The 16,698-nt window shown below is 36.1% G+C and overlaps 1 protein-coding gene across 7 annotated transcripts; it reads right to left on the reverse strand.

Moving 5' to 3' along the window:
- Positions 1-936: 936 nt before the first annotated feature.
- On the reverse strand, positions 937-3,840 carry LOC145122770 (uncharacterized). Of its 7 annotated transcripts, XM_079058339.1 has the most exons (7): positions 2,761-3,840; positions 2,295-2,489; positions 1,877-1,978; positions 1,607-1,661; positions 1,393-1,470; positions 1,172-1,216; positions 937-1,056 (listed from the first exon to the last, which is right to left on the reverse strand). In XM_079058339.1, exons 3-7 carry the CDS (start codon positions 1,961-1,963, stop codon positions 983-985), a joined length of 339 nt encoding a protein of 112 aa, XP_078914465.1. In that variant the 5' UTR covers positions 1,964-1,978; positions 2,295-2,489; positions 2,761-3,840; the 3' UTR covers positions 937-982. The 7 variants fall into 7 exon arrangements, 3 of the variants coding, with proteins under 3 accessions (XP_078914465.1, XP_078914467.1, XP_078914466.1); XM_079058341.1 differs by lacking the exon at positions 1,172-1,216; XM_079058340.1 differs by having other exon boundaries at positions 1,877-2,489.
- Between the last annotated feature and the right edge of the window lie 12,858 nt (positions 3,841-16,698).

Raw genomic sequence — 16,698 nt, forward strand, 5'->3', positions numbered from 1 at the left:
TGTCAATTCTAGAACATGTTTTCTAGGTTGATTCAAACTCAAATTAATAGGTCTTGATTTGTTTTCATCGATAATCAATCTATAGATCTAGATTGTTTATCAAAACTATCTTTTTCTTTTTTTTCTTGTTGCGCAAGTTTTTGATCGTTGTTGTTTTCTTATCTTATTCTTGATATTCCGTTGCAATCTAAACTAGATAAGGAGCCCCACGTTGCAGGGATCGAGCTAAACAGATACAATCATTTTTGGCATCCGGTGCTTCTTATGAATATGAAGGATTGTATAGTAATTCATGGTTGATGTTGAAGGATACCTAAATTAGACAACTCTTCATTCATAACTTTAACCGCACTAAACTCGGAAATAAGTAAGAGGATGTCAAAATTGAATTTAAAGCAAGAAAAATGTTTTTATTTGCTTCCCAATTCCAATTCTCGTATTAGCTGTCACAGGTGCAACAAACCTAATAATTTACAAATTTCAGTGGTTTTAAAAGTAAAACGCAGTGACCATATAGGTGACCAAAAAAAAAGGTTTTAGGGACGATCAAAGGTAAAATTAATAAACTGTACTTGATTTGTAAAATACTAAAAACCATATGGATAATAATTGTAGTTTAGTGTTAGGAAGTTAAAACAATCTTTTTTATTGGATTCCATCCTTGGAGCATGCAGCCGTCATATCAAGTGGTTTTCAATTGAAAGTATATAGCAGCGTGCACATCAAAGCGACAAAGATTTTTAGTCATGGATTTATTATGGACAAATATCGGACGCAAGAATGGGAAGTCTGATTCGGTGATACCATGATGATTCAGAAAGGGTTCCTATTCTCTTACTCGGATTTCATTATTTGCCTCATAAGCATGAATTAAGAAGGAGAAAACCTTTTTCTCTGATTCAGATAAATTATTCTAATAGGACGCCAGAACAGAAATTAGTCTGTAAATGATCAATAAAAGTTTTTCCAGTACACGCACAAATTAACAATAGTCATTCAAAAAGAGAAAAAAAAAACTGTTATGGTATTCTTTGAGTAGAAACCTCTGTATCCTCCCTGCAGAAACAAATAGAACAAAAACTCATATTAGAATAGTAAGCATTCATGCTTTTGTATCTTCTCATATGTTATAATGGTTATGGTCATAAAATTAATGAAAGCATAAGCATACCAGTAGCAGCAGAAGCAGTCAGTGAATTGACCAAAAGAGGGATTTCTGGATTTTGTTAAAAAAATTCATTTTGGTTGAAGATTCAAATGAAACAAATAGACAATACATACATTCTCACAATTCACTGATGTCAAAACTCAAAAAGAATCCATCCAAAAAAAATGAAATTGCAGCAACAAATTGAAAAGGGAAAGAAAATTCTGAGAAAATGAGGAACTGACTGGAATCAGGTGATGCAGATCTATTGAAACGTTTGATGGCAACCTGTTGCAGCTTTCCTTTATAAACAACATTTGGGGCTTTTTCACCATATTCAGAGGCAAAATTAGCAGTTATTCTTAACAACAAAAATATGCAAAATTAGCTTTAAAATCGGATTAAACAATCAATATTAATCGATCAGGTGGAAAGTAAAACAAACATCGGTATTATTACCTGTTGCAGAAAGTGTTCGTAGGTTCGGAATTAATTGCAACCGCTGGTTCAAAATCTGGATATATTAGCAGTTTCACTTATAACCCACTGGTATCAAGGCTGTTGACACATTCTACTAAATAAATATAGTAAAAACAAAGCCAATACATAACATTGGCACCCCAGTAGATAGTTCTAAATTGATAACCTTTTAGCAAAAAAAAAAAAAAAAAAATCACATGATCAAAAGACAATAGTGAAAAACGTGTGGACTAATGAAAGATTTGGTACCTCTTGAGGGGTTAAATTGTCAAGATACATGATAAAGGACCTCAGGGAATTTGCATGGGCCACAACCGTCACATGCTTTCCACCCATAAGTTATGGTTCTATCTGTACATAATAATAAAACTCCACATCAGCAATATATAAATATTTAAACTTTATAAGCTTATCTCCACTATCCATATACCTTTTAAAGGTTTATAAGTGGATCACAAAACAGAAACAAAAATTAATTTTCTTTTAACAAAAATTAAGATTTGGTACCACTTGAGGGGTTAAAAATTAATTTTTTGTACATATTGATGGGATCTTTCTAATGGTGGTATTTGCTAATAATTTATATACGTCTGTCCTGTATGTATTTCCAATCAATTAAAATACTCTATTGAAATGCTAAAATTTAAAAAACAAAGGGTGTCATTACAATGTTATGAAGTTTTGTTTAACTTAATTGACCCTTTTATGTATAACCAATCCGGAGGCCTATGATGCCTTGTTGAATATGCACATTGAAAATGGAGATGATGGGGTGATCTTTTCTTGAACACTTGTAGACCGTTGTTTTCTATTCACAATAACTTCATCCACAAAGCTATTAATATCCGGTTCTTTCAATACCCTTCAATGACAAAACCTTCCATGAGTAAAAAATCAAATCGTTTGTAATGAGAATAATATGTAAGAAGCTACAAAATTACAAATCCATGGTTGTTTAAAAGAGTGGATAAGATGTTTTTTAGTGTTTCTTTTTATATATTATATTACATTACAGTTTCGGTCAAAACAGTGAAACCGACTCCACCTGATGGTCGTGATTTCAGAAATCAGTGTTGGGCTCAAACGATTATACTATTACCAACAACATTATGAAAAAAAATCAATAGAATTACCTCATCAATTCAGGTCAGCAATCGTTTGCACTTGTTCTCAATTCCTCTGAGGCATTTCATCAAACATGTGGTGAGCAAAAATAAGATATTCCCACATGTGATGAGAAACAACGACACAGACGAACAACACGATTAAGACTCTTTGGACTCATAGATAGATGAAGCAGATAGAAGAGGGAGTGACAACAAACCACCAAATTTCTATCAATTGGGGCACGAAGCCAACGACAGGTTCGCAGGGGATAGGGTACGACGATCTAGAGAAATCTGAGGTTGCCTAATTACCAACCCTAATCTTCCCTGATGGTATTTGAATCAGTTAATCAGACTACTTGATACCTGGAAGCAACATATGAGAGAGGGCTGAAGGGACCTGGAAGCCGACGGCGAGCATGTGCTGTTGAAGAGAAGGATCAACGGAAACTGAAATTCGAATCTCCATAGCGAGCAGTGGAAGCAACAATGAACGATAATGGAGAAAGAATGGGAAGAACCACCGTACACGCCATCAGATTAGTTTTTCACTTCAATAATGATCCTAATGAGTAAATCCAAAACGAATTTCTCACCAGCAAGGATCAAATCAAAAGGATTATACAACGCACTCAAACAAATCGAATAGCAAATACGATGACCAGACATAGAAAACAAAGCAAAAAAAAACAAACTGAAGAAGCCAACAAAAAAACAGAGAAGAATCGATTTTACCTGCAATTATGGAAGAAAACTATCTTATGGCGGTGGTGTGGTGGTTGTGTTTAGAAGTGTCGTTCAGAAATGGAAGAATCTAGAGAAAGAAATGGTGGGAAGCACAGGAACTGACCTACCTTACAGTGCATCAACGTCGACAACAAACAACAAAAGGAGCGGATGGAATTTAGGAGAGCGAGGAGAGTCGGTGAGAAGCGGTGGGGCAGTCAGCTTTGATGGAAGGATTTCAGATAATCAGGTCTTTTTTTGGAAGAGTACACCGACTGATTGACACCAATCCAATCTCTATTGGTTTAGATTGGCGGTGGAAATGGACATGAATCAAGGAGATGAAGAAAAAAGGGATGACGCCAAGTATGGAGTCCTGTCAGAAAGTGGTCATGAATAGATGAAGAAAAAAGGGATGACGCCACGTATGAAGTCCTGTCAGAAAGTGGTCGTGGTAGAAGAACACGTATCCATCAAGAATATACAAAATGGCAAAATATGACCCTAAGAAAAAACACAGAATTGCAACCACACCCATAAACAAGAGAACCAGTTCCAAAAAAGGATCCAAGTTCACTATTCCTAAGAATGATCCAATTTTAATATCTATATAACAATACATAAAAATAATCCCCCTCGTATTCACATCATTTCTACCCCCAATTTTAAAAATTTTACATAGTTTTTGAGCTTAAAATACAAATTTACGTTAAACCTTCGTGACGGATTTCAAACCTCCTGGTTGATGTTTCTTTGTCCCATTCAGTTGGGATTGACCTGCTTCGGTGGGTCCCTCATCATCTATTTGATAGGTTGGTGGGAGTTGGGCTTCTTTTTATGAAGTTCAAAGTTCTTAAATGAATTGACGGCTCGTTAACTTGTTTTTATGAGTTTGCCTATGTTTCTTAGTGTCACACCCCCGACCGAGGCGGCGGAACATGTCGGGCTGTGTGACTAAGTTCATGGATCACAGATAAATTGAATATACAGCACAAGTACAACAATAAACAAAGCAGTATTTGCATTACAAAATTATGTTTTCATACAAGATTCTTACAAATAATAATAATCATAATAATACGAGCATGAGTTTGCCTTAACAGTTAGGCATAACAGTACAAAAGTAGAAAATTAAAGTACTTGCAAGCCATGTTTTCCAATGTCTGAGTGTGCCCAAAATTTCACTGATTTCCTTAGAATACATGTATTTTGAAAGTTAACACGAGGTTGGTGAGAGTCATAGGTTTTCTGCTAGCCGCAATAATGATGTTTTTATAAAGTTCAAAAGTATTTTCTTTTCGTAACAAGTGTAAAAGAAAGTATTTGCAATGGGTCTTTATAAGCCCAAGATGAATTTATTTATAAGTAAATTCATGCTTTAAAATGTGCTTGTAATAATTCCTTTAAAGTCAAAATGTATCTTTTGTATAAGTAATTTCCATACTTAAAAATAGTTTTGAAAGCAACCAAACCTATGGTTGTAGTGAGAGTGAGATATATATATATATATATATATATATATATATATATATATATATATATATATATATATATTCGTGTTAATGCTTATAGTGAGTCCTATAATCGAGCTATTGACGAAAATACCCCTCCCTAAAACGCTTCATTGGATGTTGTAGTAATGATCGTAGACACATATCACTTGCTACGATTGATCAGTCGAAAGTTGTAGCTAGCAACCACAGGTGGGGTTGTCGACGCCATATAGATATATATATATATATATATATATATATATATATATATATATATATATATATATATATATGTACCTTGCTCCAAAAATTAACGATTATAGTAGTGTGGGGCAGGTTGAGTGGTTAGACTTAACTAATGAATAAAGTATCGTCTCACTAAAAGCCATTACCTAAAAGTTTGTGAATAACTCTCAGCCCTAACTTAATTATAATTAAGTACTAGGCATAATGAATTTAGTAATATAACATTCATAAAATCCGAGTATGGTTGACGTATTTATAAAAGTATAAATTACTCGCTTTTATAGAGAAATGTATTTCAACGTAACGAACTTGCATATGTGTGTAAAGCCTTATGCATAGTCTTTGAAACTTTGAAATACTTTAAACTTGTAGCATGCATATCGTATTAGACTTATGTACTTTGTATCATAAATACTATTTAGCACATGTATTCTCCCCCAAAACTAATAAATATAAAATAGGAGTCGTAACACTCACCGTGATATGCGTTTAGCAAGTTGTTTTTGAGTGTTAGATGCAAGAACCGAGAGGTGTTGTTGTGAATTTGATCTTCCGAGATTAGCTTAATTTTGATAATAGGAGAGGCAATTGGAACCTTCTATGATGATGGAAGACATCCAAAGTGGCAGAAATTTCGAGGTGTAGAAGTTTCGAGGCCTGTTGAAATTCCGAGGTGATGAAGGGTCTGAAGTGTTGAAGTCCGAAATTGAAGAAATTCCGAAGTGGACAAATCCGAAGTCAGAAGAATCTGAATCTGGTAGAAGATCTGAAGTCGAAGGGCTCCGAAATTGGAAGAGGATCCGAAGTGGGCAGAGTCCGAAGTTCGTCGAATTCCGAAGTGGCTAAAGATCCGAAGTTGATTAGTTCCGAAGTAGAAGAGGATCCCAAGGTGACAGATTCTGAAGTTGAAGAAGGAAATTCCGAAATTGGAATAAATTCCGAAATTGTGTTACTGTTTTCGTTTTTCTTCTCCTGCTTTGAGTTGATTTCAATAAAATGAAGGATTGGAATGATATGGGTGTTTAAGGGAGAGATTTTAAGCGTGATGTAGAGTGATTTTAGGATGGTGGGATCAAGGTGTGGGTTTTGTTTCTAAAAGAGATTCGGGAGAGATTTGCAAGAGACTTGGGTGAGATTTGAGAGAGATTTGTAAGAGGCTTGAGAGATTTGAGAGATAGGATGAATGAGATGTGATGGTGAGGAATGAAGGAGGATGTGAGCTTCTATTTATAGTTGGATGAAGCACTCACCCTGGCCAAGGAGGCCATACTCTCCAAGTCAAATCAGTGTCATGCTTGTACCTTTGAGATGGAGTGTAAGCAAAATAGAAAGAGGGATGGGGGAAAGGCATGTGGGATAATCTTAGGGGAATGGTTGATGATTGTCCTTATCATATCTAGTGGGTCCCACCCAAGGGTTATACCCTTATTAATGGCTCAATAGCACACATAGTCGAGTTCATCGGGATTCGGGTGTCGAGAAAAATTTTCGAATATTCTGATGGATTGGATTGAATTCAAGGATTTCAAAAACTCAAACGGATTAATTTTTGGGGTTACGGAACTCCAGGAAGTCGCGTTTGAAGTTTTGCGTCTAAACGGCTAACGGTGTCCGCTTTCGTGACTTTCGTAAATATTTTTACTAAAAATATTTCGAGTATGAAATTAAATAATAGACTATATTCTGATTCCAAAAACGCTCTCAAAATTTTGTCGGCAATACGTAAGTACCTCAACGGTGTGAAATAGTTTACTTAAAACAGGTAAAACCAGTGTTATACCGGTTTGGTTTCTTAAAATTGTCGTATCTTTTACATACGAACTCCGTTTTGGACGTTCTTTATGTTTTCGAAAACAGGGTAATATGTTCTATAATAGTTTAATGTTTTCTTTGCTCAAAACCATTTAATGAAAATTTTCAGTTTTTCAGACGCATTAATTAGCGTTGTAGTTTGAGCGGTTTAATATATTTGTCAAATTAGACACTTTGAAGCAAAGTATCATCTGATATCATATATAAATCGAATTGAAATTGTTTATATTTCATTAGATGAAATAGAAAAAAAAACGAACGAGTTAGATTACCAACAGATTTACCGTAATTTAGTCGTTCGTAGTTTATGCCCTAAATCTCGGGATGTCACACTTAGGTCCCCACCGCCTATTCGACGAGTATTGGTGGGAGTTGGTTTTCATCTCACGAAATCCATATATAGTTTTTTAAAAGCTTATTGATATGAACTGACGACTTGCATCACCATTTGTCATCACAAGTGCAACCCGAGTCCTATGGGTTCCCCTCTGCTTATCCAGTGTGTTGGTGGGAGTTGGTTTTTATTTTATGAAAATCGAAATATAAAATGTTGTGCTTTGCAATTGAATTGACAGTATTATTTCACTTGTTAATGCAAGTGCAACCTGTGCTTCACGGGTTCCTTACCGCCTATTCCATAGGTTTGGTAGGAGTTGGTCTTCTTTTCATGAAGTCCAAATTCTTTTTATAATTTATTGACAGAATTTATTTCACTTGTTTTAAGTGCAACTTGCTTTGGTGGGTTCCTCATCTCTTATTCGACAAGGTGATGAGAGTTGGATTTTTTTATAAAGTCCAAGAAAATTTCTTAAGGAATTGATGGTTATGGTTCGCACACATGCAAATTTTATCATTGATATTTTTCATTTTGGAGATGTTCGGGTTTGGTTGAAATGCGCTTAAGTGATTAAAACATTTTGCAACCATTTCAATTTCATCAAAGAGTTTGTTATTTGAAGCTCAAATTGCAAGAATTATCCCAACAAAATGTCCATTTTACAAGTTTAAGTCCAAGAAATTTAAAAGTCCATGTAACCTACTCTTTAATGCTTGGAGAATCGCAAGTAACTAGACAAAAATAAATCAAGACAAAGTTGAAATTAAAGTCAAAGATCTATGCACAAGATAAATCAACTCAGGGGAAAAATGACAACTTTCTAATTAGATGATATGTTGATTTGAGTTATTCTTGGAGATTTTATGGGATAAAGATGCAGCCTCGTCGACTTCATCAAGCTGGACTTGGACAACTTCATCCCCTCTCAATAAACAGAACCCTTCACCATAACTAAACACCACCCTTCTCTACCCTTATCCTACCATTACAGCCTACCTTCCTCCACCCTTCCACCACCGTGAACTACCATATAACCTCCACCAATTTCACTGGAACCCAATATCCAACAACACCATCCATCATCTTCACATTCCTTCTACTCCATAGCCACTTCTGTCATCCACCCTCTACTATACCTTATTCCACTCTTATATCACCCCTCACCCTTGCCTCCATCACCATCACCCTCCTTCTCTCTACCATCCAACACAAACCCAACATCACCAATATCCACCTTCCACCCTTATTCCCTATTCCTACCACCATCTACGCCACCATTAGAGCCAAAACCCTTCTTCACCCACACACTAACATCTTATATCACCGGGGATTAACCAATCATCATACCCACCATATTCATCACCCAAGAAACTTCATCTCTTTCACCCTTTCTCTGTTAGCACCATATCCCAGCCACATAACCTAATTCTATCACCAATTTTCACCTTTACCACCCTTTCACTCCATAGTTGAATCTCTTACCATATTAACCACCACTCCACCTCCATGAAAAAACCAACATACACTCCCCTTAACCCTCAACAGCCACCACCATTCCCTCCTACGCCAAACAACTTTCACAGCCTCAACACATGACACCACCAAAACCAAACTTATTCCTCCAATCACCATCACCAAACACCTTTTGAATACCAAATCCTTCTCCACCACAAACACCATAGCCTATGTTCATCTTCTTAACCCCAACCAAAAAAACAAGAAAAAAGTTGCATTTGCGTAAGAGTTCGGAGAGGAAAGCAACTAACTTCAATCTTGTTCTTAATTATTACTAGATATGATCGAATTAAGAAGAAGAAAGAACAAGAGAGGGGAAGGTTTGGGGATCAACCTAGCTCTTCCACCTACGATTGATTAAGAAGGGGGTGGGGGGTTTTCTTGACCAGCGAGAGAGAAAGAGAGATATCCAGTGAGTTTGTAGAGAACAGACGTCCCTATTGATCGTCGGATGTAATTGCATCAATTTTTGTCTTTGTGGATTCTTAAAATTGACAAAGAGGAAGTAACACATTTCTCGTAGGATACTACACACACGCAGAAACTAGAGAATGAAAGTGTTCTTATTTTCTTTGCTTAATATCATTTTGTGTGATAATTAGATTTAATTCTAAAAAAATGATGTTTAAACTGGAATTCATAGTTGCCACTAGTTTTAATTTTTTGGAGTAGTTTATTTTTAGGGTTTAGTCGACTTGGGAAAATGAAATCTTTATGCTTTAAGTTAATTGACATAATGTGTGGTAATTGTTTGATGTTTAAATAAGTGTTTAACGTCAGAATTGTTTAATGGAATTAGGTTAATTGACAATGTTTATTATCTGGCCAATAATAGATGTTAAATATTAATTCAAATTTCATTTCGTAATTAATTACAACTTTTGACTTCGAGATGAGCGTTAGTTGGGAAATCATTTAAACATGAGTGTGTGCTTTCGTGATTCCAATTAAAACAAACATGGACGTGTGTTGGTGCACTTTTAACAAAACCACTAAGCTTAATGCTTTTTAATTTCATGAGTTGCATACATGTATGAGTGAGTGAAATTAAAATGAATCATGAGACCAAGAGGTAATTGATAACTTTAGATGGTGTTAGCAAATTTATTACCACTAGATTTGTGTTAATTGATTAATTACACTATATGAATCTTTGAACCCGTAAATGTCAATTAAAACCCGCTTTTCTCTTAACTGTGAAATCCCAAATTGTGTATTTGCTTCTTCAGTCACTTTGGTCTTAGATAGAGTTTCTGAATTTCCTTTAGTTTGTTTTAGAAATATTAGTTGATTGGCTTTATTTTATTTCATTTAAGTTTTTTAAAATTAGCTTTCTTGGTTTAATCAAACCATATCATTTTTACCAATAACTACCCGATTCATCTTCCTTTAAGATAGATACTCCATGTGGGTACAATATTTGGTCTTACGACTATATTACTTGAACGACGTCGTATACTTACGAGTATGTGTTTTCGTCAACAATTAACACCCATTGTTTTTACATAGTCATTCCCCCATGTTAAGGTTGCATCCATAAATATGCAGCGGAAAACCTAACCTTGTTGTCTTCCGAGCAAAAGCTTATTTGAAAAATGAATTCAATTTTCTCAATCCATCTTGTTAGACCCACAACTCCTCATTTCTATATAAGTTTTACAGTTTGCATTTCATGAAGTCTTTGTACGATAAAGCTCTTGTAGGTCCTTGGTTTTCATCAAGGGAACTTCTACCACCTCCATTTCCATTACCACTTCCATGCCCACCATTCCCACATTCGGATGCATCATTCCAAATGGTTTCATAGTTAGCCAGTGCATCAATGACTTGTGCTATTTTATGATCAAGTGTTGTCGAGTCCATTGGTGGGGTTACTATTGGTGGCGGTGGTGGCGATGGTGTTGGTGGTGTTTGTTCAGGGTTAAGTCTTGTACTTTTTCTTCTAGGAGGCATTGTTTTGTCCTATTATATTTATTAAGAAGAGTGTAAGTTGTATGAAGCAATTTTTTAGTCATCTGAGTGTGAGTGTTAATGACTAATCGTTTAAGAGTCAGTGTAAAATTTTCCGAAAAATCAAAAAGATTTTTAAGTTGGAAAGGTAATACATACAAATTTCATAGTACTCAAATTAAATTGCTATTTAATAATAGTAATATATACTTCATATATTTCATATATATAAGTTTGGTTACATCAATTTTCATGTTAAAAAAAAGCGTGTGCATCGCTAGGGGTGGGAAAAAGCCTATACATATATTTACAAAAGTCAAAGACTTCAAATTCTCAAGATCCATTATACTCTTTCTAACAGTTTTAACTAACTCATATAGCTAACCAATAACCTATACACTACCAACCCCAAACTGTCTACCATATGTCAAAGTAGTAGCCAAATGCATGGACTAGCTCGTTCATTGGCTTTTGGAGTGATTTTTCTCTGAGTTCCACTGTTGCTGCTCGATCCTCAACGTTGGTCACCCTGAGGTCTGATGCATGTGGTTGAAGTTCCAAGCCTGAAATTCTAGCATCGTGTGATTGCATGTTAGTATATGCAGTGTCGAACAATGATAAGATGCTTGCATCGCTTCTTACCCCAGAATGTGCCGCTCCTCTAGATTCTGAACTCAACCTAAAAGAAACATGTCGTTGTTTTTGATGATATTAAACCCATCACTCATAGTTTTGATTTGGCACCCAATTATGACACTACATGTACACATAAGAGGTATAATGTCACTATCAATGTCTTCAGCAGGTGGGGGATGTGTCCTAGATGTCTGACTAGTCTCAAACTTGTGAATGATTCCTTCCTCAATGACCTATCCTTCCATAAACTTGGTGAACAAGGTATAATCATCTCGAAGTCTTTTTAATTCAGTTGATGTCTCTCGAGGATTTTTATTGATCTTGCTCGCAGATAGGAATGGATTTGTAGTCATTGTGCATTATCAATGGTCATCCTAGTATAGGGGCAGTTGTAACGCCCGTAGATCCGGGCTAGTCAATTTAGAGGCAATGAGTGTCGAAAACGAATTTTCGGCAAAAGATTATTTATAATAAATAATCTTAACCAAGTTGTAGAATATTTCTCAAGGTTTCCGTACATATAAAGAACTCCGAAATCCGAGTTATAACGAAGAAGTTATGGCCCGTCGAAGTTTTACGGCAAAACCGGCACGACACCGGGAAACGTAAATAGTGAATTTACGATGGAGCGACTTTTAGCCTTAGTGATCTAAACAAAAGTCATAGAAAACGTTAAACCGAGAGCGTCCATAAAAAGAACGCCCAAATCTGACTTCGTATGAGGAAGTTATGATTTTTCGAAGTTTCGGCTTAGCAGTGTACAGCCCGAAACTCAAATTTTTGTTCAAGCGGTTTTTGGCTTACGTGACCTAAATGAGAGTTGAAGATCTCATTAATAGGAACTCCACGGTAAAAAGACAGACAAAAACGGAGCTCGTATGCGAAAGTTATGGACGAAGCTTAGTCTCTACTTTTCGAGCGCGACGAATTCGATACAGTTTTGTAAATCCGAGATAGAATGAGAATTAGCCAACGAGGTCTAAATGAGAGTTGAAGATCTCATTAATAGGAACTCAACGGTAAAAGACAGACAAAACGGAGCTCGTATGCGAAAGTTACGGACGAAGCTTGGAGACTACTTTACTATAGAATTCCTATAAATAAGAGATGAACTCTTCATAATTTCCTCACACCTTCAAACCTTTCTTTCTCTCTCTAACTTCTCTCTAACCTCCCTAAACCCCTCCCAATTCTAGGGAACCTCCTTAGCACGAGAAGAAATCCCCGGAGCGCCCGACGGCTCCGAGAAGAAAAGCTTTCGACTCGGAAACGCTGCTCCAGCGAAGCCCGGTTTTTAATAAAAACTCGCTGTAAGTGAGCTACGCCTACATTATTTTTAATATAACTTCTAATTAATTATTGTAACATTATTAGGACCTTAAAAAAATTATTTGGGATATTATTATGAGTTATATAAGAGTGTTGTTTAACGCTTATATAATAATAATAATAATAATAATAATAATAATAACTAGACTATTAATTAGTCGCGGTTAACGTTAGACTAAACCCTAGTGGTATTGATACTAGGTTTTGTCGAAGGAAATTGTTTTAAGAGTAACGAAGCGTTGTCTGAGTTTGGAATCATCACTTTAACAGGTGAGTGCATGGTCCCTTTCATCTTACACATAGATATGAAGTATTTTATATAAATTACGTGCTATGTGTGCATATTATCTGAATACTTGTTGTCTATGATGGATGAATGATTTTATACATGTTTTAAATGATTTAAATATATATTTATTTTATATCTACAAATACGTTGGGATAAAACATGGGTAGACGAAATAGTTGGTGTGTGATGAAATAAAATGATGAGAGATAAGTGATGATAGGAAGGTGATGATAATTAGGTGATGGATAGGTGATGATGAATCGGTGATGTAGGATGAAAGATACTATAACCTTGTCCGACAATTTGGAGATGTAAAGATGGCAACCACGGAATATTCTAGACAACCCGTGGAAACACCAGCAGACTTATAACCTGTAGGTGATGAATTACGAGTCCAGGTGATGTGGTGACTGTATATTTATGCGATGATACTCTAACCCTTACTATGAATTACGAGTTCAGGCGACGTTGTAACTACGTATTCATGCCTTAGGAACGAGCATATAAGGAAATGTGAGGTAGAAAGATGAGAGGTAAATATGATATAGGAGATGACCCTTAAGATAATTCTTTAAGGAATATTAAAGAAGATATTGGGGATGGGTAATCGGGTTGATTGTTTGATGTTTAAATATAATAATTATATTATTGTGGGTTGAAAACCCTATGTACTCACCAGGTTTCCCAACCTGACCCACTCCAGCTTATTTGTATCACAGGTGTCGATACGAAGCTACTTTGCACTGAGAGATTTAAAAGAGATGTAGATCACTAGTGTAAATGAATGTAAGTTCTGTTTATGCTTATGTTTCTGTATTGACGATGACATCCCAAATGTTTTAAATGAATAAAAATATATTTCTTCGGAAATGCTTTGATAACGTATTTATCATGTTTTTCTGGGAACAAATTCCGCAACATTTTTATTAAAAGAAGTACTCTGATTTTTATAAAGCATAAACAAAAATCGGTCTTTTCTGGTCGTGAAAATGGGGATGTCACAGTTGGTATCAGAGCATTAGTTTAAGCGAACTAGGAATATGGATTTATTTCTGGACTTAAACTTAGAATGCTAAGCAATGATGGTGAGGAGTGTGTCTAATAAATTTTTGGAAAGTACACCTAAATAGACACGAGCACTAGCTCATTTAGGGAAGATGCCTAAATTGCTTTATGTGCTAAATGATTGTGATGTTTTATGATGTTATCGTTTGATCGGATCTATGGTCTGTTGCCGACCGGATCTGGAAATTTTATGTGTTCAGATTTCTAAACGTTTAAATACGGTATTAGAACTGGCATGTAACTTTTCAGAGTAATAAGCAGGATTACGCGTCTAAATCTTCTCTATCTATATTCTCGTCTCGATGAAATGAATGCATGCTTCCGTGAAAATAACGTCATGGTGAAAGACTCATAGAGAATTGAGTAAATAGAGGAAATGAAAAGGATTATGATAGTGAATGACACCTATCGGAAGATATTGTAAGAGTGGTATCTTGGCTTTAGAAAATGTCAAGCGGTACGTTTAGAGGAGTACGGTACGTCCGAAGTACACCTTCGATCGGCAGGATGATGGAACGATTGGTGTAATTCCTGAAGTTGTCCCATCGTATGGAGTTTCCACCACCAACCGAGTTGAAGCAGAATTGACGATCAAAGATACGCATGAAAGAAGTCCTAGTAGAGTCTAGGAAAAATTATATGATTGTTTGGACACATTTGTATGTGTTAAAATTGTTTTTGTGATAATAACTTGGGGAACTTCGAGACAATACTTGAGACGAGTATGAGTAGGTGTGAATGGTAGTAGAGGCCTATACTACCGGAAGCACAGGACTCACGCTTGGATCAGGGAAAGTCACAAGGTTACCAAGAAGCTAGTAATTGATTTTGTTTTATTCGAGTATGTCGTTACCATCGAAGATGATTGTTATTCCGACCCTAGTGGTCATATCAAATTGAGTTCGACTACGATAAGTAGGTTACGTGGTTCAGAGAACCAAGTTTGATGTAGCGTCCGACTTAAACCAAAAGGTTGAAATCAAAGCGATCAATAGAAGTATCGCGATTGTCGCTAAAAAGGCTTGTAGCTAGAGATACTAAGTTTTAAGATGTGATTATGTCACATTAGAACATGAAGGAAGGTATAGTCTGTTCTGGAATTTAACTCTAAGAGATTTGAGTTTAAGCACACGATGAGAGGTCATTAGAATATGACACATCGGTACGTTGTAGTAACAGAGGAGCTTATCTTAAGCTTTCTAAGAAGAAGAAGGAGTCTCCATCAAGGATCAAGATTGTGACTCGAATGTCATAGTTTGGAGTCTAACGAGCAGGTGCAAGTTCGAGCACCGCTTGCAGTCAAGAAGACCAAGAGTTAGATACACATTTGAAGGAACATAGAAGTTACGATTAATACCTAGGATGAAGAGATAATGTATGGAGTCATTATACAACCCTGTTTCGTTGATGATTCCGGGACGTAATCATCCTAAGGGGGAGATAATTGTAACGCCCGTAGATCCGGGCTAGTCAATTTAGAGGCAATGAGTGTCGAAAACGAATTTTCGGCAAAAGATTATTTATAATAAATAATCTTAACCAAGTTGTAGAATATTTCTCAAGGTTTCCGTACATATAAAGAACTCCGAAATCCGAGTTCTAACGAAGAAGTTATGGCCCGTCGAAGTTTTACGGCAAAACCGGCACGGCACCGGGAAGCGTAAATAGTGAATTTACGATGGAGCGACTTTTAGCCTTAGTGATCTAAACAAAAGTCGTAGAAAACGTTAAACCGAGAGCGTCCATAAAAAGAACGCCCAAATCTGACTTCGTATGAGGAAGTTATGATTTTTCGAAGTTTCGGCTTAGCAGTGTACAGCCCGAAACTCAAATTTTTGTTCAAGCGGTTTTTGGCTTACGTGACCTAAATGAGAGTTGAAGATCTCATTAATAGGAACTCCACGGTAAAAAGACAGACAAAAACGGAGCTCGTATGCGAAAGTTATGGACGAAGCTTAGTCTCTACTTTTCGAGCGCGACGAATTCGATACAGTTTTGTAAATCCGAGATAGAATGAGAATTCGCCAACGAGGTCTAAATGAGAGTTGAAGATCTCATTAATAGGAACTCAACGGTAAAAGACAGACAAAAACGGAGCTCGTATGCGAAAGTTACGGACGAAGCTTGGAGACTACTTTACTATAGAATTCCTATAAATAAGAGATGAACTCTTCATAATTTCCTCACACCTTCAAACCTTTCTTTCTCTCTCTAACTTCTCTCTAACCTCCCTAAACCCCTCCCAATTCTAGGGAACCTCCCTAGCACGAGAAGAAATCCCCGGAGCGCCCGACGGCTCCGAGAAGAAAAGCTTTCGGCTCGGAAACGCTGCTCCAGCGAAGCCCGGTTTTTAATAAAAACTCGCTGTAAGTGAGCTACGCCTACACTATTTTTAATATAACTTCTAATTAATTATTGTAACATTATTAGGACCTTAAAAAATTATTTGGGATATTATTATGAGTTATATAAGAGTGTTGTTTAACGCTTATATAATAATAATAATAATAATAGCTAGACTATTAATTAGTCGCGGTTAACGTTAGACTAAACCCTAGTGGTATTGA

This window comes from Lactuca virosa, chromosome 6, assembly GCF_052849685.1.
Source record: "Lactuca virosa cultivar CGN04683 chromosome 6, Lactuca_virosa_CGN04683_v6, whole genome shotgun sequence".
In the NCBI taxonomy this organism is placed as follows: Eukaryota; Viridiplantae; Streptophyta; class Magnoliopsida; order Asterales; family Asteraceae; genus Lactuca; species Lactuca virosa.